General features: G+C 22.0%; 2 protein-coding genes across 2 annotated transcripts; both read right to left on the bottom strand. All coding sequences in view use genetic code 6, as the record gives it.

Annotated features, from left to right (window-relative positions):
- Window positions 1-910: 910 nt before the first annotated feature.
- TTHERM_00944120 (bowman-birk serine protease inhibitor family protein) lies at window positions 911-6,319 on the bottom strand (the record flags this gene model as incomplete). Its single annotated transcript, XM_001026618.2, has 5 exons — window positions 911-1,347; window positions 1,487-1,565; window positions 1,658-1,799; window positions 1,989-2,118; window positions 2,221-6,319. The coding sequence occupies 5 exons, from the start codon at window positions 6,317-6,319 to the stop codon at window positions 911-913; spliced, it is 4,887 nt and encodes a 1,628-aa protein (XP_001026618.2).
- Window positions 6,320-10,562: 4,243 nt separating this feature from the next.
- Window positions 10,563-20,308, bottom strand: TTHERM_00944110 (bowman-birk serine protease inhibitor family protein; the record flags this gene model as incomplete). The annotated part of the gene is made up of 8 exons (XM_001026617.2): window positions 10,563-10,606; window positions 10,780-14,808; window positions 15,131-15,203; window positions 15,965-16,122; window positions 16,339-16,471; window positions 16,580-17,025; window positions 17,245-17,693; window positions 19,377-20,308. The coding sequence occupies 8 exons, from the start codon at window positions 20,306-20,308 to the stop codon at window positions 10,563-10,565; spliced, it is 6,264 nt and encodes a 2,087-aa protein (XP_001026617.2).
- Window positions 20,309-23,543: the final 3,235 nt, after the last annotated feature.

The following is a 23,543-nucleotide window of genomic DNA, read 5'->3' as shown; positions in this document are numbered from 1 at the left end:
AATTTAAATCAAAGTTTTAATTTCAACATTGATTTCTAATTTTAGTAAAAATTAGAGATTTTTTTACAAAATCAAATAAATTAAAATTTTATATTTAATTAATAAATGAATGAAATTATTTAAATTATGTGGACATTTAATATTAATTTTTTAGCTTAAAGAAAATAAAATAAATTCAAAAATATCAAATAAAAAATAAATTAAATTCTATTTAAACTATGAGTTATTATATTCCTTCATTATTTTTTTGTTAATATTGAATATTAGTCTAAACTATTTAAATTTAAAGTAGTTTAATTTATTATCTTACTTCTCAAATCAAAATATCATAATCTAACATCTAGAAACATAGTTTACCAATTAACTTTGAATATTATATATACGCTTAGAAAGTACCTATATATGTTCTAAAGCTATTTTTGAGTATCTAAAATAATAAAACATAATTTTATTGAATATAATCAATAATAAGTTATTATTTAAAAATATTTGAGTTAAAAACAAATATTTATTGATTTTTATTAATAGAAAATTGTTAGTTAAACTAAAATTAATTTGCTGTCATTAATAAAATCTAATATTTTTTTTTAAGAAATTTAATTTACAGGTGAATATCAAGTATAAATTTATTTACAATTAAAGAATCTAATTTTTTTTAATTATGTTTAATTTATTTTAATATAATAATAGATACCATAATAAATTTTTTAAAACAATACTTTGAGTGTTTATTGCCAAACCTAATTCTTAAAAAATCACTTTTTTTAAACCTTTGGTATTAATATAAATCGCAATTAACTAAGGAAAAAATACACTAAATAAAAAAAAAGAATATTAAAATTTATGTGCTTAAATTATTTAAGTAGTTTAATTAACTTCTATTATAAAATATTTATACAATAGTATAAATTCATAGACTTTCCAAATAACTTTTAACATTAATTGTTTTTAAAGAGACAAATTACTACTAGTTTTGATTTCCATCAACACTTTACGCTTTCTTAATTGATAATTTTTGAATATAATTGTTAAACTATTTTACTTTAACACTTTCTTTTAGGATTTTTTCTAATTCCATATATTAATTTTCTTCGTTTTATTTTTGCTTCTGCTCTAACTTTTGGTTTTATTTTTTTTTGCAGAAGTTTTTCACAATATTAAAAAGGAAGATAAAGATATCAATTAAGAAAATTAGATTAAAAATAAAGAGAAGCACTATTGCTATATTGCCTATATTTAAATAAGTTTCAATTGTACTCTATTCAAATTATTGTTCCCTATTTAATTAATCTTCTATTACTAAAATGTAAATATGAAGAAACCACACAGCAGAAAATATAAGCTCACCTATTATTTTTATAATCGAATTCATAAGATTCTGATAAGGTTTATAATAAAACGTTATCAAAGAAGAAATAAGAAATAATAAACCAAGGATGACACACACAGCATAAGGACTATTCTGTAAACTAAATAAGATTATTACTGCTAAGTACTTTTTTATAAGTTAAATAAGAAAATAGTTTCTTTTTATAGCTGAAAGATTCTTTTTATCTATAGCTAATCTATTTGTAAACTAAAATGAGTAAAGATATTCATTTCTTAACTATAAATAATTTATTTAAATATAATTCTGATAAAATGACACTATAAATACTACTAAAAATGTTATAGCCAAATAGTACCCATATCTAACTGACCAGAGTTCTTGTTAAAATGTAGTGAACTAGTGTAGAATTGACACAAATACAATAAGTAAATTAGCCTCATTTTCAGCATTTAGCCTTTATAATACTTTACTTTTGACTTTTAATATAATTATTATTGATTTTTAAGAAAAATATGATACAAATTAAGCAATTAAATAAAGTATAGCATAAATGACTATTAGCACAAAATATTTTAAGAGGACTAGAGAAGTATTTACAAGAAATGTATTTGAAAAACCAATTCGTTTAAATATCTAGTTATCAGTTAAAAAAACTTACTATTAATCAAATTTTAAACCAAATAAACTATAACTCTGCTTATAATCTGTTGACTAATAATTAACAACACCTGGGAATACGAATGTTCCAAATATTTAGTAGAAAATATATAAATTAGGAGGAAAGGTAGCTTTTAATAGTAAGAATAGTAATGTTGGTTATGCTGTATTTAATAGATAAAATAATATCTATGTTTGTTAAATTACTCCTAACATATTTTAATATTAGCTACTCTTCAGATTACTCATCACCGCAGCCATGTTTTTTTAAGCAACTTAATCAGTAAAAATGAATGGTCCAATTTGAAATTAAATTGGATTTGTAAGATAATATGAACTTAGAACAAACCTATTATCTTAGCTCTCGAATATTTTTGTTTGTAAAAAGAGAGCTGTGCCACTACTAACTTAAAAGCTTGTTTTGACATTCATTTATAATGTTAGTTAATTTTAATTAATTTATGGATTTTCAAATGAATAATAAGATTAGGGAACGTTTGATAACTGAATTTATATAAGATTTTAAAAAGGATTTTTTAAGAAATCAATTTATTTTAAACTCTAGTCAAAAGTAAATGTTAATAAGTAATTTGTTATTTAGAGTACTACAGATAATCTTGTCTTCATAGCTTAAATACAGACAAATTGAGAGGTTTAACCTTCAGATATCTACTTTATTTCTTAATCTTATCCACAACTGCAAGTGTTATTTACTAATTCTAATCCTTAATAGCAAAATGTACACTAATTTTTTGTGTGAATGCACTGTAAACAAGGAAACTAGCAAATTTAGCATTGATTTGTAAGTTAGTCTAAAAATTATGAAGGTGGACAAGGAGAGCATGTACCATCAGAATTTTCAGCATAGTTTTTCATGCAAGTGCATTGAGGGAGATTTTATCTTCCAGATTTACATTTCAAACAAATAATACTGTTCGATGATAAGTCAAATTAACACTTATCACATTTATTATCACAAATAATTTTCATACAAACACCATTTACTTCAATATAGTTTGTATTATCACAATAGCATTAAGGGGGATTTATTCTATTAACTGAGCATTTTAAGCAAGAATCTTTAGTATATGCACATGATTCACATTACTATGAGCATTTTTAGCATGATAGATTTTGATCTAAAAAATAATTTGGTTCAAGACAGTCACAAGAAGGTGTTATCTAATTTGAATATTTGCATTTTGTACAATTACTTTAATTGCCCTAGCATGTTTGGCAAATGGGATTACACTTAAGGCAGAGCTATGTTTAACTATCTAAGTAATATCCTTCAATACAAGAACATTTATTTAATGGATCAGTATTATTTTTTATACATTTAATACATTATAAATTGTTATTAACAAGGTCTACATTTAAACAATCAGGAAAGGTTTATTATGTGTTTATACATTCTCTAGTTTGGAGATTTGGAATAAAAAAAGTCAGTTGATTATCATTTTAGCTTTAACATTCTTAAACTGTAATCATATTATTTTTGTAGAAAAGTAAATTATTTTTGTAATAAATGCAATTCATTTAGTCTATTTGCTAAAAAATAAAGCAATTTTAACTAGGATTGTAATCAAAGTAATATTAACCATCACCTTTATCTATATTAATTAGATTTAAATAAAATAGAAAATCTTCTGTGTTTTATGTTTGAAGGCCTATATTAATGCTGATCGTTGGAATATTTTAAGTAAATGAAACACTTAAAAATTAAATTTATTCTCTAAGATAATTGCATATTACATCGAATTCAATAAAGTGAATACCACCAGAGAAAGGACTTTGGTGTCTCATTAAAATAAATAAATTATTACTTTCTTACAAATTTAACATCGAATATTTAGAATCGATGCATTAAGTTATATAGCAAATTCTTATCAATATTTTTTGTCCATGAGGAACAAGAAAATATTCAACATTTCCTCCATGCAATGGATAAGATAAAAGTGACACTTAAGAATTAATAGTGACAGGTAGTATAGAGCAATAAAATGAAATCCAATAATAACCTTAAATGTTTATATTTTAAACAACTGCTTTGACTTATTTAATAAAACCAAAACCTTTTAGTCTATTTATCTCTACAGGAGTGGTTTAAAAATCTAAAATTAATGAAGGATTTTATGTCAATTAATTTTTGTAAATTTGTGTTAAATCAGAGAATAATCCTACTTTAAATAAAGCAACATTTACTGTAGGATTAGACAGAAACATTTATAAAGTTGTCAAATCATAAATTGGATCAGTTATATTTTATATGAATATTAAAGGTCTATGTTCAAGATCCCCACACAAATACCCAGCAGTATGGTATTTAGATTTACAAGGTCCTACACAAAACTAAGGATTATTTAATATCATATTAAGGTTGGTATTAACTGAAGTATGAAAAAACTATGAATATGATTATATTAATAAAGTTATTGATTTTAAGTTTGTCCAAAATGCAATCCAAACTACTTAGCTTGTTAGGATAGCAGTTTTATATACTATTTATCCTTATACTTCAAGATTTATGAATTAATAGTTTGGAGTTTAGCTAACAGAAAAAGTAAATATTTCATTAGCTCCATCTGAAAAAACAGCGAAGGAATAGTTATCTTAAAAATCTTAAAAATTATAAGAAAAACTAAATAAGAATGAGTATGAATTTTATTTAGATAAATTAAGAACACTCTCTGTTAATGTATAGTCTATGGGACTTATAGACTGTGAACAAATAGGCTTTAAATTAGGTGTTTTGAATATTTTCACTATATTATTTGTTAAGCTGAAAATAGTTAGCTTTTGATTAATACAAGAATATCCATCGTCAAAATAACCTTACTGGCATATCCCATTTGCTAATCTTTATGGATCTTGCTATATGCAAGTAGATTAGTTTGTACACCCATTACAATAACTTGGGCATTTTGCGCAGGTGTTATCGTTTTTCATGTAAAATTAATTTAAACAGCTGCATTCAAATGTAGTCTGATCATACACCATACCTTGAGGGCAATTTTGAAAATTTTTATTCCAATCAATTATATTATCCTTATCGACATTAATGCTTGGCAGTGCTTAAGATGAGCAAGTTAAATTACTTTGGTAGTTGATAAAGAAACCAGATTGACATATAATGCAAGAAACAGTGTTTCTAGAATCTTACAATAAACAATTTCCTTTATTAGAAGTAAGAAAAGTTCCTTTGTAATATCTGATATGACTGAATTAAATGTCTTATGTATTTGACGCATCTCCAAATTAAAGTTAGCCAAACAGAAACTGTTAGCTTAAAGTTACTTTTTATGTTTAATTCTCCAATGTATTTACTATTAAGAAAGCTTAATTAAGAATTAGAGTCTTAATAATTAGAGTAACTTAATTCCATTAATTTAATTATACTCCTTATATTTACTATGTATTTAAATAAATATTTTAAGAGGAATCTACTGAAATAGAAATTTAAACCTACTGATTTAGAATTTAAAATAATTTTAAATTTGCGAAAGAGAGAGAAGTTAATTTAAAGTGGAATGTAATAACTAATCCTCCGAAATCAAGTGGATTAACATAGTCTGTTTAGAATTAAGTGGCTGATTTTACAAGTAAGATTTATGATTCACCTAAATCATAATTAGTTGAATATATTTTTGTTGATTTAGCTGTATTAAAATAAGATTTAGGATTAGCTTTAGTATAAAAGAAGTCAAAATTCCATACGAGTTAGGTCTGTAGTGCTGTGAAATCATCTACATAATTTTAAGTCTTACTATCATCAATGATTTCATCCCAGTAGGTGTAAACATTTTTAGAATAAGCACAAGATTCATATATTCCTGATAATTAAGATGAATTTCCTATCTCTAGAGTTATATCTGCTTTTGAAAAAATTTAATTAAAACTTTGTGGTGCCGGAGCTATATTAGCCAGAAATAAATTCCCATAACTATGAACAGATGTTTATGCAATAACTTAATTATTCTATACACTTATTTATGATTTAATCAAAAACCAACTATTGAAAGCAATTGTATTAACTGTTTAGTCTTGATTAGAAGAGAGAAGAGTTTATCTAACCTTCAAATTGCCTAAACTAAAAGATACGCTCAATATTTATTATCCTTTCAGTATAAATGAAAAAAAATTATAATAATCAATACTAGAACATCTTATAAAAAACCATCCTGAGATTGCAAATTGGTTTATGCTGGATGATGTAGGATCAGAGTTTTAAAACAAAAAATTTCCATAATAAAATTAGTTCGAATGAATGATGCGCTACTATTTAAACCTTTAATCATAATTTAATTGCTAATAGTTAACACCCAGAACCATTTTAACTAATATAAATACTAATGCTAAAAGCTTAAATTTATTTTAAGTTATCCATTTATAATTCATTTAAATAACTTGCAACCTAAATCTTTATTTTGCTCTATCTTATTTCTTAGACCAAACAAAAGTATTACATATATTTCTAATTATTCAATTGAAATTGATTATTAATAAATTCATCAAATGTAGAAATCAAAAAATAAACACTTTTTAATGAATAAACTAAATCTCGATTAAAACAATAGAAAAAAAATTTATTGATTACATAAAAAAGTATGCAGATTTATCAAATAAAAATCTTTTAATTAAATCAATAAAATTATAGATAAATAAATATAAAATATCAAATAATGCTATATTAATTTAACAAAAACTCCTTAATTATACTTATTAGAAATGTTATTGCCAAATATTTAACTTTAAATTGCTTGCTTATATTACTTTGTTAAGATTACACAATTTAAGTATTTATTTTTTTATGATTTAAAGATTTAACCTAAAAATTTTTATACTTTTTTAAAGAAAAATTCATAATAAAAATTTTGAATACAATTTATAAATTTATTTAATTCAATGATAATAAAGTAGTAATCTGGAAAAATCTTGAAATTTTTTAATACTAAAAATATGGATTGAAGTTATGTCATAACTCTCTTTAAAAAGAAGAAATTCTTGCTTGAAGTTAAATTGATTTTAATGAGATTTATGAATTTTATTTTACAAGTATAAAAACTCTCATAAAGTCCCTTATTTATGATGAAATATTCTTTAAAAGTCAATTATTTATATTTATAATTTTAGCTTTTCATTTTCTCATATTCATAAAGCTAAATCTAATAGTTTCTATAAAATAATATGTATATGAATTAAGGAGTACTATGCGCTTAACTTAGCACAGTCCAAATAATAGTTTGTTTTGCATGGTTTGAATTATTTGATTAGTAAGATTTGATAAAAAATTTTTTTTTTAAACTGTAAATTAAATTTTTCTAATGAAATCTACTAGAAAAGTACTTATTTATCAAAATTAATTAGCTTAAAAAAGATTTTTCTTCAATAATTTGTTGACTTAAAATGTATTTTTAAATTTTTTAAATGCTTTTTTATTACTTACATAATATTTTTTAAAATTTTTGAGAAATAATGATTAGGATATCAATTATTTATTAATTTACAAAGTTATAAATTGTATGATATCTATATCTCTATTTACAGTTTTTCAAATTAGCTTTTTATTATCTAAGGTTTCAAATTAAATATAATATTTGTAATCTATTAATTTTCTGAAAAACCTCTTTTCTTCTATTAGCCTGACAATGTTTGTAATCCTTTATAATCTAATTTTTATCAAGATAATTAGATGATTTGTTATAAATCTAATTTTTAATTTTAAGCCATGCATTTTGTTTATAGAATGTAAAAATTATGTCATGATATCTAAATTTATAATTTTAAAGCGCATTAATTAATCAGAATATTTTAAAATGTTTCAAAATTAAAATTTTTATAATTAGCATTTAAATAACATTGCTAGTATTATGCATAGTTAAATATTCATTTTTAGTATGATTTTTATTTTCTTTACACTAATTATATCAGAAATGTTAAGTAATTTAAAATAATCATAGTTATAATTCTTTTATTAATAATTTAAATATTAACCTAAAAATAGGCAGCGCTTTCTTTATTTCATAAAATATCCTTTATATATCCCCTCTCTACCTTCATTAACTTGACAAAAATATATATGCACAAATTTAATATAAAATCTATATCAAATCATCAAACTTTTATTAGGTGTTTTAATAAACTTAACCTCACTTCGCCTCTATGTTTAATTCATAATATTTTGTATCAAATTTTTAATTTACAAAGAATAATTTCTAATATTAGTAAGACTTTGTGATTTTTTTACAAAATAAAATAAATTAATATTTTACATTTAATTTATAAAGCAAAATATTATGAATTTAGTGACATTTAACCTTTATTTTTTAGTGGTGAAAAAATAAAATAAATCAAATAATAATTTAGTTAAAAACTATTTTTGAGACAAAGCCTATAGGGGTTCTAAAGCTATTTTTGAACGTCTAAAATAATAAAAAATAATTTAATTGAATATGATCTATGAAAAGGTATTATTTAAAAACATATGAGCTAAAAATAAATATTTATTGATTTTTATTATTATATAATTGTTAGTAAAACTAAAATTAATTTTACTGTCATTAATAAAATCTAATATTTTTTTGAGAAATTTAATTAATAGATTGATATTTGAGTAAAAATTTACAATTAATTAATCTAATTTTTTTAAACTATCTTTAAGGTTATTATAATTAAAGATATTATAAATAAATATATAAATATTAGGTAACTCAAATTAAATAGATTTTATGAATTTTTTAAAACTTTAACTCTTTTAGTTCTTAAATTTTATATGTAACATTTACTTTTACTATTAGAAATTATTATCAAAATTTAATTTTAAGTGTAAAATAAAAAGTATTTAAATTTAAGGAAATTGATACATTTAAACGTATATTTTAATATTTTTTTATAAAGAATAATCTTGACTGCAAGTAATAAAAAGTTTTTTATGGAATATTTATAGGATAAAGCAATCTGTATTCTTATTTAGTAATTATATTTTCAAATTAAGTAAAATAAAATTTATTATTTAAATATTAACAAAATATTTAATTTCCTAAATAATAAAAAAATTTTGTTTATTTTTAAATTGAAATAACTTTTGAAATTTAATTAAATATTAATATTGATAGAAATATAATTTAATTTTTTAAATAAATACTGAATCATAATTAAAATTAAATTTTATTAATATTATAATATCTTATTGAAAATTTAAGAAATACAATAAAGCTAGCTATACACCAAGAAATTATAGTAAAAAATATGAATCAATTTATAAACCACATATGTACTGTAATTACTCTAATTTTAAAAGATCAAAAATTCCATTAACTAAAAATTAAGATATTTAATGGAGAAAGGTCTTAAATTAGGGAAGTTCATTTATTTTGATTTTTACTTTAAATTAGAGGCTTAAATTAGATAATTGTCTTAATATAGCCGTTCCAGGAAAACTTCTTTTAATAAATTTATATCAAAAATAGTTTTTAGTTGATCACTTTCAGGATAAATTTAATCTTTTATTAACTCTTTTGCATATTCTTCAAGTTATTACACTAATTCAAAAGTATTCATCATTTTACGTTATTGAAATATTTGCTTTTTTAAAAAATAATTGAAACTTAAAAAATGCATTTTTAATAAATTGAATAAAAGAAAAATAAAATATTTACTTCATTAATGCATATTTTTATATTGCAAATTATTTGTTTTTTTTTTATTGAAAACTTTTTCATAAAGTTAAAGAGCATTTGAGACTATAAATTCTAATAAATATAATAGATTAAAAGTGACTAATAATATTATTACTACCCTTCCTAACTCTAAATAACTTTCCACTAAATCTTAGTTGAAAATTGCTTATGAGGAAAGCTTATCTTCAATTTTAAGGATAATAATAAAAATAACCCAGCAAATGAAAAGTTAAAATTCACCTAAGATTTTGATAAAATTTGATCTTTTACTTTGATAAGGTCTACTTAAAATAGTTAAGATAAATGATGATAGTGAAACTATTCCACAAATTAAACAAGAAAACTAAGGAAGCTGCTCAAAAATAACTAATATAAATACCTAAATATACTTTTTTATCATCTAAATGAAGAAATAATTTTTTATCAAATATTTTTATGATTTTTTTAATCTTTCTGTAAAAAATAAAAATTTATTTTCTAACATTTAGTTTTTAGTTGACTTTACTTTCTCTTTATCATCTTAATAGTTAATGTATTAATAATTTTTTAATAGAATAATAACTTTTAATACAATAAGTAAAGCAGATGCATATATCCCATATCTTACATACCAAGAGTATGATTGGATGCACTCATATTGAATTAAAATAGAAAGAGTCACCATTAATAAATTTATTTCGTTTTCATTGTTAAGTCTTTAAAATAAAAACGTTTAGATTTTATAAAATATCTATTTATCAGATTTATAATAGCAAATTGAAGTGAAAAGGGCAATTATAATATATGCTAAAACTATTAAAAAATACTTCAATAGGATAATAGAAATATTAACTAAAAGACTATTCGAAAATCCAAGCTTTGAATAAGTCTATTTGCAATGTGAAGAAACCTCTTCTTCACTAATTGAAATTCCTAAGAGTGAAAACTTAGTTTTAATTGACTTTTATTGATAATTTTAGACATTTGGGTAAATAAATAGTCCAAATAATTGTAAGAATTGATAGAGATTAGGAGGTAGTTATGCATTTAACAATAAAAAAATGGCAGATGGTTATACTGTGTTAAGTAAGTACAAAGTGAGCTGTAATTTTTGAAATATTTCCACAATTGTACTTTAATCATTTAAAACCTCTAAAGCAGAGTTTATTACTATGCTTTCTTGAGTTTGTTGTGATATAATATATGGTCCAATTTCGAACTCAAAAGGTTTTTTAACATACTTATCTGATAAAATATATTTACTATCTTGGCTAATAAAAATTTAGGGATATTTGATATACATTTTAGCAGACAAAGCTAAAAAACTAGCTTTAGGTACGAAATCAAATGAAAGATTTTCCCTATATATTTGGAAATTATTAATTGAAAATGCTGATTATTCTATTTGTGGAATATAAATAGAAACAATTTCAATTTGTTTACTCTTTTCTTATATGTCAAAATATCTTAAGCTATGCTCAAATGTTAAAGTAATTTTGTAAATATTTTATTATAGTTTTATTTGACATGTCAAATCCATTAGCTCTAAACAGTAAATATCACCTTTTTCAGATATTTAGCTAATATTTCCATTCGGACACTTACAAACATTTCCATCTAAAATATACTCATTTATACAGCTTTGACAATTAGACCCAATTTAGCTGCAAGTTAAGCAAGGTGATAAGCATGGAATACAAATTTTCAAATTATTATCAAAGTATTCATTTAAATTACATTTTACACAATTTTCATTTATGCCTTAAAAGTAACCATATTGACAGTTACAAATAGGAGGGTTTTCTCTAAATTTACTACATTAAGTGCATGTGTTTAAATCTTATAAGCATTTTTAACATTTTTTACTACAATTTCTTTTTGAGCATTAATTTCCATCGATGTCAAATTCACTGTGATCACATTCACATAAAGGAGGGTTTGTTCTTCCATTAGTACATGCTAAGCAATTATTTTCCTTTTTTTCGCAACTTTTACATTGAGGAGAACATATTTAACATTAATTATTTTGATCTAAGTAAAAGTTATCTTTATGACACTAACATTGTGGGGCTATAAGATCGTCGCTTTAGCATTCTAAGCAATAATCTTGATTATTTAAACATGTTTTGCATTATTTACTACATTTTTTACATTATTTATTGCCATTCTAATCTATCGACAAGAAATATCCTTTGTTACAAATGCAATTATTTTTTTAATCAGGAAAAGCATTTTAAATTAAACATTTAATAAAGCATTCTTTTGTAAAGGGATTGATTTAATAATAGCCTTAGTTTTATATATAATTTTTATTTAAATTTAAGCATTCTTAAATGGAAGCTACTTTGCCATTTATTACTAAATGATCTTATTTAGCAACTAAGCATTCTCTTGGTGATATATTTATATAAATAAAACAATTATTGAGGTTAGTATAGTCAGAATATAAGTATCCATCTCCAGTATATAGTGAAATATTATTCAAAAACATAGAAGTTTCGTCTAATTAATTTTATAAACCTAACATCAAATTTGAAAAAAATGAAATTTGATATCCAGATTAAACTATATTAAGCTATTCTTTTTTATAGTTGCAATACACTTCAAATTATAAAAAGCTGTAATCTGTTGTAAATGGTGATTTATTTCTATAAAGAATTAATAGAAAATTAGGTTCATTAAAAATTAAACTTGAATAATTAGAATCAGCACAATCTAGCTTGAAGCAAATCCTTATAAAAATCCTATTAAGATCTTCTTATGGAACTAAGTAATACTGAACATTATCATAGCTGAGTAATAAAACAGTCTTTTCCATCTTTTCAATAAATATGGATGTGGAAAATGTAATTGGAGATTAGTAGGTTGTATCTAAAATAATTTAAGCTGAAGTATTCTGGTCAAACAAGAAACCTTTAAATTCATCAATATATTTCAAGCTATCTTGAAAATCAATAAATATCTATTGGCTTTAATTAATTAGTATAATTTATTCAGGCTGTAAACTAGATTTAATGGATCTAAATTGAGCGATTTTAATCATAGGTTTAGAAATCAAAAATAAAATATCTGTTTTTTCTTAGATTATAGAAATATCTTTAATTAAAATGAATGGTCTTTCTCCTAAATTCGCGCAAATATATTTAGGGAATACAGTTGAGTAGCAAGAACCCACGCAAATTTTTGGTGAATTAATAGCTATAGAAGGACTAATTGGAGCAGATTTTACATTCATTTGAGCTTCTGTAAATACAAATAATTGAAGAAGATTCCAGTTTGTATAAATAGCAACCCATGTCGTTTCGCTTTCCTTAAATTCGATAGAAAGGGCATCGTTTCCTTAAATATATACATGTATTTTTTTATTTATGGCTAAAATTGTAAATACTTCTATCCCATTATCAGTAAGTATTGAAATAACACTGTAATCAGCTGGTTGTTATGTTAAGCTAAAGCTAAAACTATAGAGGATAGATTAATTTTATTAGATCTACATTAAATTATTATCAAATGTGTGTAAGCTAGAATCGGCAATGGCTAGATTACAATTATATTGTGAATTTTAATAATTTAGCGCTAAATTATATTCTTAAATAGAAAATGCTCTTAAAATACAATTAAAACCATCATCAAAATATCCACTTTAACATTATCCTTAGTTGTTTCTGTTTATATGCTTTTCTTTACATATTTATGCACTTATACATCCGTTACAATAAGATGGACACCTGAAACACTCATTTCCTTATTTGTAAAATTAATTTCTACAAATACAATCATTACCTACATTAAGTTAATCCTTAGCACATACAGTTCTATTCCATAGCTTTTGATTGAATCCATCTGGATTTTAAATTATTGTCGATTAGTCAACACAATTCATATTATTTTAAAAATCGATTGAATACTAGCCTTAGCTACAAACTAAACATTAATTTGTTGGTAATAAGTATAAACATTATTAAGAAAAACCTAAATAGCTACCTTTGACGATGAAGATATTATTAAATTTTATATCTATTAAATTTTCTGTAGAGCCAAATTTAACTTAAACATTTTTATTAATTTTAATCAATTTAAATCTAAAATTATTCATTACACTGTTCGAAGAGATTTGAAATTCAACCTTTTAAAACAATCCTATTTTGAATACCATCAAAAATTATGTCCACTCTTAATATTATATAGTTCTTGTTAAAGTCTATTATTCTTATTTGTTTCCATTTTCGATTATTTTTAAGGTAAATTTATAATCTTTATTAAATCCAAAAATAAGTTAACTATTTTCTGAAATTAAAGTAATTATCTGTGTATCACTCAATATTTAGCCTGTTAGATAAACTTAAAAAGAAAAGGTTAATCCTTATACATCACTAACATTGATAAAATCAGTAGTGAAAACTTATCCAGCCCTCAAAGTTTCAAAAATCCCTTAATTATCATTTTGTTAGAAAAGGAATGGAGATTTTATTTTACTCTGCCTTACTTATTAGCTTATTAACTAGCCTTAATTACTTTTAATATAGAAAAGATCATAATTCCAGAGTATATAAGTCTTAAAATCACTAAGATCATATCTACGAGCTCCTAATATACTTTAATAAAAATCAAAGTCCCATACAATAACAAAATCTCTAGTAAAAGAACAAGAAGATTCTACAGAAAGTGAATTTCCAGGTAATCCAAAATTAATAAATAAATTATTTTTATCAAAATGGATGATATTAGTGTTAAAAGATATTGATGGAAGAGCAACATTAATGTTATTTCCTATTAAATAAGTATTTGATGATAAATCTAAAGAAACTTAACTGTAATTAATTTAAGTCATAAAAAATAACCATTGTTTTTAAGTTAAAAATGAGTAATCAGCTGTTTATTCTATGCTATATAAACTAACTTTCATTTTTGGTGATGGAACAAGCGTATATTAAAGGCTAAATACTAAATTAGATGCCTAATGTATAGAAAATATAGTATAGTACTTTTGTTGAAATCCTCTTAAGAAAATCCATCCAGAGATATTTAAAATTGAAGCTGGAGTATTCATTCCAATATTTTAAAAAATATCAATACCCTATACTACTTGAGAATTTAAAGATCTATCACAGTCAATATTCTTTGTTCCATCTGAAAGCTTATAATAGTTTTATGCGTTAGAAACTAAAATTGTTATTAAAAATAAACAAATAAAATTTTATACTTTTTAATTTACTCTTTTCATTAAATCAATTCTTTTGTTTTAAAATTAATCAGCTTTTTATTTATTTTACATATATTTTTCCTTTTTGGCGCTATTTAATTTATGGTAAATAAATTCGATACTATTAAATATCAACGAATAGGTTTTATCAAAAAATTAATAATTGATTTTTGTTTACATTAAAAAATAAGAAAAATTTAAATAAGAAAAAATTTCAATGCAAATGAGAAATCTAATTATGATATTAATTACTAATGCTTTCATCATTTTATTTTATTTTACTTTTATTGCCCCATTTTAAAATCTGCAGGTCGTGACTAATTTTAGGTGAAATTCTAATACACATAATACAAGTCTTTTTATAAATGAGCAAGAAAAATTAGTCTTACCCAAAATTAGAAAAAAAGTATACAAACCCAGTTCAACATTTCTTAAACTAAATCCAATCAATAATTTATTTTTTCCAAATTTTCAAATTAAAAATAATTGTATGGATTAGTTTAAAAAATTTAAGCTAAGCACATACACTTTTTTTCTAATTTTTTTATTTTGAATAAAAATGAAAATTAATTCAATAAAAGAAATATCATTAGATAAAGAACCAAAAATAATATTGAATTCAATTCAAAAATATTTTATTGTAAATCTAAATTTTTCTAAAAAATATTATTTTAAATTAAAATTTTTAGTAAAAAAATAAAGTCTTAATTCAAAAATATTTTACTTTTATAAATATGGGTCTTAATTAATGAGAGTATACAGTAAAGAGAAATATTTAAATTGAATTGATAAACAATCTTTAAATATGTTATTTAAATTAAACTTTATTAAATAAAATTTTATTTTAAAGGACAATTTGAATTAGGACACTAAATAAAAACATTAATTTTAATCAACACACACCTCTAATTATTTTATTATAAATTAATTTGCTCATTTTTTAATTTTTGCAATTAATATTTATAATAAATAAGCTAGCTAAGCAAATAATTCTATTAAAAACAAAATATTAAATATAATTAGCAGTATGATGACTATTTCTCCATATCTTAAATATTAGTTTAAATCATTTGGATCTAATGTTGTCAACTTAACCATCTTATATTCTTATATTACAATAAATATATGAATAAACCAACAAACAGACATAATAATTTCACCAATTAGTTTAATGTATCTGCTTAGGCAATTCTTATAAGGCTTCTGCAAATATGTTAAAGTTGCTGAAATAATAAAGACTACTGCATTTAATATGCAAGATATGATGGGGAACTCTACAAAAGAAAATAATATAATCAAAACTAAATATTTTTTAGTTAGTTAACTTAAGAAATAATATTTATTTGATTTGCTGTTTTAATTTTATAGTCTTTCAACAAATTAAAATGAATAATCTTACTCTTAATATTTTTATATCCCGTTTATATATTTAAAATTCTAATAAAATGATATAAAATGAAGAAGAAGAAAAAGTATTGCTAAATAATAACCATATCTTACTGCCCAACTTTATTAGTCTAAAAATGTAAACTAAACCATAATTGATTGAATAACCATCAGCAAATTTGAATCATTTTCTGAATTAATTCTTTATTTTGCAATTTAATTTATAGATTGAAATTTCTATAAAAATTTACTGTATTTTAGCTAATGAATATTTTATTATATTATTGCTGAAGTAATTATAATCAACAAAAAAAGGAATAAATACTTGATTATTATGATTTAAACATTTATTAAAAAGCTATTAGAAAATCCTAATTTTTTAAATATTATGTTGCCAGATTAGTAAACTTCTGTAGAGTTCAAATCCATATAGAATAATTCAAATTCTTACTTAAAATTTGTAGATTAATAATCTACCACATCTGGGTATATCAACAATCCAATCATTTAATAAAATTTATAGAGATTAGGGGGTAATTAAGCTTTCAGCAGCAAGAAAAGTACTGAGGGTTATACTGTATTTAAAATATACAAAATTATTTAAAAGCTTTAAAAAAATCTCAAGGTATCTTAATTTTAGTTTTTAAAATAGTCTATTGCTTGATCAGCCATTTTATTAGCTAAAGTACTTTCTTCAAGTAGGAATGGACCTATTTCAAATTAAATTTGTTTTTTTGTATAAATTTAATTTAGTACAAATTGTTATGAAGTACTAACGAATTTTGTATTATCTAAAAATAAGATATATCCTTGCTGTGCATAAAAGCTATGATTGATAGTTAATTTAACAAAAAGAGTATTTTCTTTAATAAATGGATCACTTAAATTATAAAAGTTATCTTAAATTTCAGAAAAGCTTAATTATATTAGACTGCTAATATTTTATTGGTATTTAATATCAAGTTGTTAAATAGTTTAATCAAACCTAAATTAAAGTATATATTAATTACTTGTATTTAAGGAAACTGATAAACTTACATCCATATTTTCTAAGCAAAGTTTTTAATTATTTAAAATAGTCAAGGATTTCCCAACAGGGCAACCTATTACAATACAATTTTTAGTGTTTGAGTCATATTAATAACCTAAATTGCATTTTTATTGAGAACAGCTACCATCACTATTTTCCTCATAATTTTACAAACAAGTGCATTATGGAGGATTTTCTCTCCCTGTTTTACATTTTAAGCAAGTTATACTTTAATTTGAAATGTCAAATTAGCATTTATCACATGATTTATCACACACAATTTAGGTACATATACCATTGATTTCCATAAATTTATCATAATCACAGTTGCATTCAGGTGGATTTATCCTATAGTTTGAGCATATCAAACAAAAATCTTAAGTTTTTAAGCAAGAATCACATTTTTAAGAGCATTGCTAGCATTCAAAACTTTAATTCAAAAATTGATTTGTTAAAAGACAATTACATGAAGGAATTACTTGATTTTCCTACTTACATTTAGTACAATTACTCTTACTACCTTCGCATGCTTAGCAAATTATATCACATTAAAGACAAAGTTATCTTTAATTATCATAATAAAAACCTTCTAAGCACTAACAGTTATTCAGTGGGTCAGTATTATCTTTTATGCATTATACACATTAAAGAGTATTATTAACAAAATCTACGTTTAGGCAACCAGGAAATTATTAATGAGTATTTTAGCATTCTTTTGTCTAAAGATTAGCAATAAAAAACGTAAATGGATTATTATCATTAAAACTTAAGCATTATTGAATAGTTATTTATTTATCTTAATATTTTATTAAGTTATTTTTATAATAAATGCAATTCATTTAGTCTATTTGCTAGAATATAAAGCAATCTTAATTTGGATTATAATCAAAGTAGTACAAGCCATCACCTTTGTCTATATTAATTAAATTTAGATAGAATAAAAAATCATCAGTATCTTATGTTTAAAGTCCTATATTCAGATTAATAGTTGGTATATTGGTGTTAAAAAATTTATTCAAAAACTAAATTTATTCTCTAAGATAATTGCATATCACATCAAACTCAATAAAAAAAACTCCAGCAGAAAAAGAGCTTTGATTTCTCATTAAAATAAATAAACTATTGCTTTCATTAAGGCTTAACATAGAATATTTTGAATCTATGCACTATGTTATGAAACAAATTCTTATTAATATTTTTTATCCATTAGGAACAAGAAAATACTCAACATTACCTCCATTCAAAGTATAAGATAGTAATGATACTTAAGAATTGATAACAACTGGAAGAATTGTGCAATAAAAGGATATCCAATAATAACCTGAAATATTAATATTTTGAATGATTGCATTTACTTACTTATTAAATCCATAACCTTTTAATTTATGTAATATAACAGGTGTGTTTTAAAAATTTATAGTCAAAGAAGGGTTGGATTGAAGTTAATTTTAATAAATTTATGATAAATCTAAAAACAAGCTAATTTTAAATAAAGCAACATTAATTACAGTGCTTGATAAAAACATCTGCAAACTTATCAAATCATAAATTGGGTTTGTTATATTTTAGATAAATATCAAAGGCCTATCCTAAATATTTCCACATAAATATCCTTGATGATAAAAAGATTTGCAAGGACCTAAACAAAAAGATGGGTTTGTCAATTTAATTTTAAGATCGACATTAATAGTAGTATGAAAAAATAAAGAACAAGATTAAATTAACATAGTCACTGAATTTAAATCAGTCCACAAATTAATCCAAACGGTTTAATTAGAATTTATAATAGCCCTGTATTTAACTTATCCGTATACTTCAAAATTTAAATAGGAAATATTTGAGATTAGATCAAAAGAGAAAGTAAAAATTTCATTCATTCCATCTCTAAAAATTGCAATAGATGAGTTGCTTATTTTATCAATAAACTAATATGTAAAACTAAATAAAAAAGAGTAAGAATCAAATGATGATAATTTTAGAGAACTATCATTTAATGTGTAATCAGTAGGGTTTATTGATTGTGAACAAATGGGATTCAGATTAGGTACTTAGAATGTTTTCAAGATATTTTTTTAGCTGAAGATAGTAAGTTTTTAGGTAATACAAGAATACCCATCATCAAAATACCCATTCTGACATATGCCATTTGCCAATCGTTATGGATCTTACTAAATGCAGGTCTATTAGTTAATACACCCATCACAGTAGCTTGGACATTTTGCACATGTATTATTACTTTAAAGGTAGAATTGATTCATGCAATTACATTGATATGAAATAGGATCATATACCATACCTTTAGGGCAACTCTAAAAATTTTCATTCCAATCAATTATATTATCTTTATTAACATCAATGCTAGGCAATATTTAAGATGAGCAAGTTAAACTACTTTGGTAGTTTATAAAAAAACCAGATTAACAAATTATACAAGAAACAGTGTTTCTAGAATTTTATAATAAACAATTTCCTTCGTTAGAAGTGAGAAAGGTTCCTTTGTAATATCTAATGTGACTAAATTAGATATCTGATGTGTTTTACAAATCTCCAAATTAAAGCTATCCAAGTAAAAATTGCTAATTAAAAGATATATTTTAAGCTTGATTTTGTAGTGTGTTTACAATTAGGTAAACCTGATTTAGTATTAAAGTCTTAACTATAAGAGTGATTTAATTCCATTTATCATATTAAACTCCTTAAATTTATTATGTATTTAAGTATATATTTTAAGAAGAATCTAAGGATATACTAATTTACACTTAGTTATTTACTATTTAAAATAATTTTAAATTTGCGAACTAAAGAGAAGATATTTTAAAGTGGAAAGTAACAACTAATCCTCCAAATTCAAGAGGATTAACGTAATCTGTTTTAAATACCGTTCCTTATTTTACAAGTAGAATTTAAGAATCACCTGTATCATAATTAGATGGATATATCTTCATTTATTTAGCTACATTAAAATAAGTCTTAGGATTAGCTTTAGTATAGAAGAAGTCAAAATTCCATACTAACTAGGTTTGAAGAGCAGTATAATCATCCATATAGTTTGATATATTACTGATACTAATATTAGAATCCCAGTAAAAATAAACATATTTATAATAGAAAGGAGATTCAATTACACCATAAACTTTAGAGTTACCTAATTCAATTGCTAAATCTTACTTAAATAAAAGCTAGCTAAAAGAATAAGATTAGGAAACTAAGCTTGCATAAAATAATTATCCATATTAGTGAAAATAAGTTTCCGAAGAAATTTAACTATTTTAGATATTTATCTAAGATGTAATTAAATACCATTAATTATTGATTAAAGGAATACCACTCTAAATGTCATTAAAAGAAGATAATAATACTTATTTAATCTAATAAGGATTACTACTATTATAAGATACGCTAAGAACTTCCTATTATATTTGTGAAATAGTAAAAATATTGAAAGTGTTAGCATAGAAATATCTCATAAAAAACCACCCTGATATTGAAAGTTAACTCACATAGGATTAAGTAGAATCAGACTCTGCAAATATAATGCTTCCTTGAATTAGCTAATGTGTATTAGCAATGCGTGACTATTAAAACTTTACATCATAATTCAATTAGAAGTAGTTTTTAGGATAAATTGATTTTATTAAGAAAAACATTTATACTAAAATGATAAAATTCGTTTGCTTTTTCATAATTAATTTTTTTAATTTTTGATTAATGCTTATTTTTTAATTAAAAAATTAATAATAAATAATACAAAGTATTATAATTTCTTTCTTTTTCTTTATAAAAACATGATTGCTAGGACTATCTATTATTTGCTAAAAGTAAATAAGAAAATATACATCTTCAAATGACAAATATGGAATTATAATAATCAAAAATAAAAATAAATCATAATAGTTAGTAGAATAAATCAATTCATATAAAAATTAAATTCTAAATTAATAAATATTTTTGAATAATTGCCTGTAAAAATATAAAAATTGTAAAAATATTTTTTAAAACAATCATATTAATAAATTTTAAAACCCATATATAAGTTTATTATTAATATTACAGTGATAAAATAAAAAGAAAAAAGAAAAATATATTTATCTTATTAAAAAATGTAAATAGGAAATTCTCAAATAAAACTTTTTGTTTAATGATGATCAGTAAATTTCTGATGCTTCTTATATTTTATTTGATTGTTTTTAAACAAATTACTATTTTTAATTTACATTAAATTTGTTAGGAATTTTATTTGAAAAAGTTACTTGTAAAAACATATAAAGTAATACAAAATTTAGAGTAAACAGAATAGATTCATTCAGAAAAAATCTAATTTCTTTGTTTTTGAATGACAACTAATACATAAAATTATAGATTTCTAAAAACCTTCAAGATAATTTATTTGTCATTAAATATTTTTAATTATTAAGCAACCATAAATATTGAATATTAACTTTATTTTAATATTTACAACAAAATGCTAATTATATATTGGACAAACAATAAAGGAAATACAATTTACTTACCTTACAATTATTTAAATTACATATGAAATACCTTTTTTATATTTTATTAAATTTGTTTCTTTTTTGTATATTTTTAATATTATATTTATTAAATAAGATTTCTAAAACTAAAGATGTATTTAAAATATTTTAATACAAATTTTGTCTAAATATAATTAATTAACGGATTTTTTATAACAAATAATTAATATCAATATTTTTAATTTAAATATTAATTTACATACCATAATAAAAGAAATAATAAGAAATATTTGTATAATTTACAAAAGATATTCTAAATTATTAATTTTAAGAAATTACTCAATAATATTAGTATAGGAAATATGTGTAATCCTAAAGCATCTAGGATATAATATCTATTATCGAAATAAATAGGAAATATTTTAATAATTTTTACTTAATTGCTATTGTTTTATTGAAATAGCAAATTTCATATGTTTAATATACTTTTTTTAAGTTAATTACTTTTTGTACTTTACTCTTATTTTTTCCTTAAAGCAAGTATTATACTGTAAAAATATCTTGCTAAAGGTGATAGTAACTCTAATAAAAATAAAAAATTAAATACAATCACCATAATAGAAGCTACTGATCCATAAGTAAGATATTTATTTAATAAATCAGAGCTAATCAAGTAATTTTATTGAAATTAATCTTCTGTTTTTCTTATCAGTATCAATATAATCCAAAGTACAGATAGTATTAATTCCCCAAATATTTTTAAATATCTAGTAAATGAATTTTTGTATGGCTATTAAATATATGATAATATACCAGATATTAAAAATATTAGAGATACTGCTATGCCAACAAAAGTATAATTATCATACATGTAAAATTTAATAAATAAAACAAGGTATTTCTTCAACATTTGGATATAGAAATAGTATTTTGATAGATATTTATGGTTATTATTTATTCTAGAAGTAAATACTTTTATACTTTAAAAACTTTTATTTTTAATTAAATTTCTTAATATAAAAAGAGCTTATGTTACTATAAGAATTATTTGCAAACCAGTTAAGTATATTCCATACCTAATGCTCCAAAGGTCTTGCTATAAATCTTCAAATTGACAGAAAATTGATAATAAAGTTAATAGAAAATTAATTTCACTTTCTTCTATAAATTTATTGAATAGAATATTTTAAAAATTACTTAGTTTTTGTAAATTGGATTTTTTACTCTTTTATAATTAGAAATGCTTGAATTTAATTAAAATTACAATTAATGCAATAAAAGAAATAACTATCTATTTTAGAAAAATTAATTGCATATTTACCAATAAGCTGTTACTAAACCCTAATCTATTTAATATCTTATTGCTACTTGGTTAAATATCTTTGTTTGATAAGACCAAGCCAAATAACTAAAATGTGTTTTTATAATTTTGTATTTAATAGTCAGGGACAAATGGAAATACAAATGCTCCAAATAATTAGCATAATTTATAAAAATTTGGAGGAAGCTAAGTATTAAATAGAAGTATCATCGCTGTAGGTTAGACAGTGTTTAAAAAATAGAACACTATCTAAAATTATTAAAGGACATTTATAAAATTTTAGTCAACACTCTAAACAGATTTTAGTAATGTATCAAAGAATTATTATTATAGATATTCTTTAGTAAGCATAAACGGACCTAACTTTATTTGAAATGGGTTTGTTTGATAAATACTGCTTAAGACATATTTCATAGAAATATCAACAAACAAATAAGGCTATAATATCTATACACTTCCTTACAATGTTTAAAAGCTTTAATTAAT

The sequence above is a fragment of the Tetrahymena thermophila genome, assembly GCF_000189635.1.
Source record: "Tetrahymena thermophila SB210 genomic scaffold scf_8254006, whole genome shotgun sequence".
NCBI lineage: Eukaryota > Ciliophora > Oligohymenophorea > Hymenostomatida > Tetrahymenidae > Tetrahymena > Tetrahymena thermophila.
The sequence above is the reverse complement of the archived record's forward strand: the minus strand, read 5'-3'. Positions and strand labels throughout refer to the sequence as shown.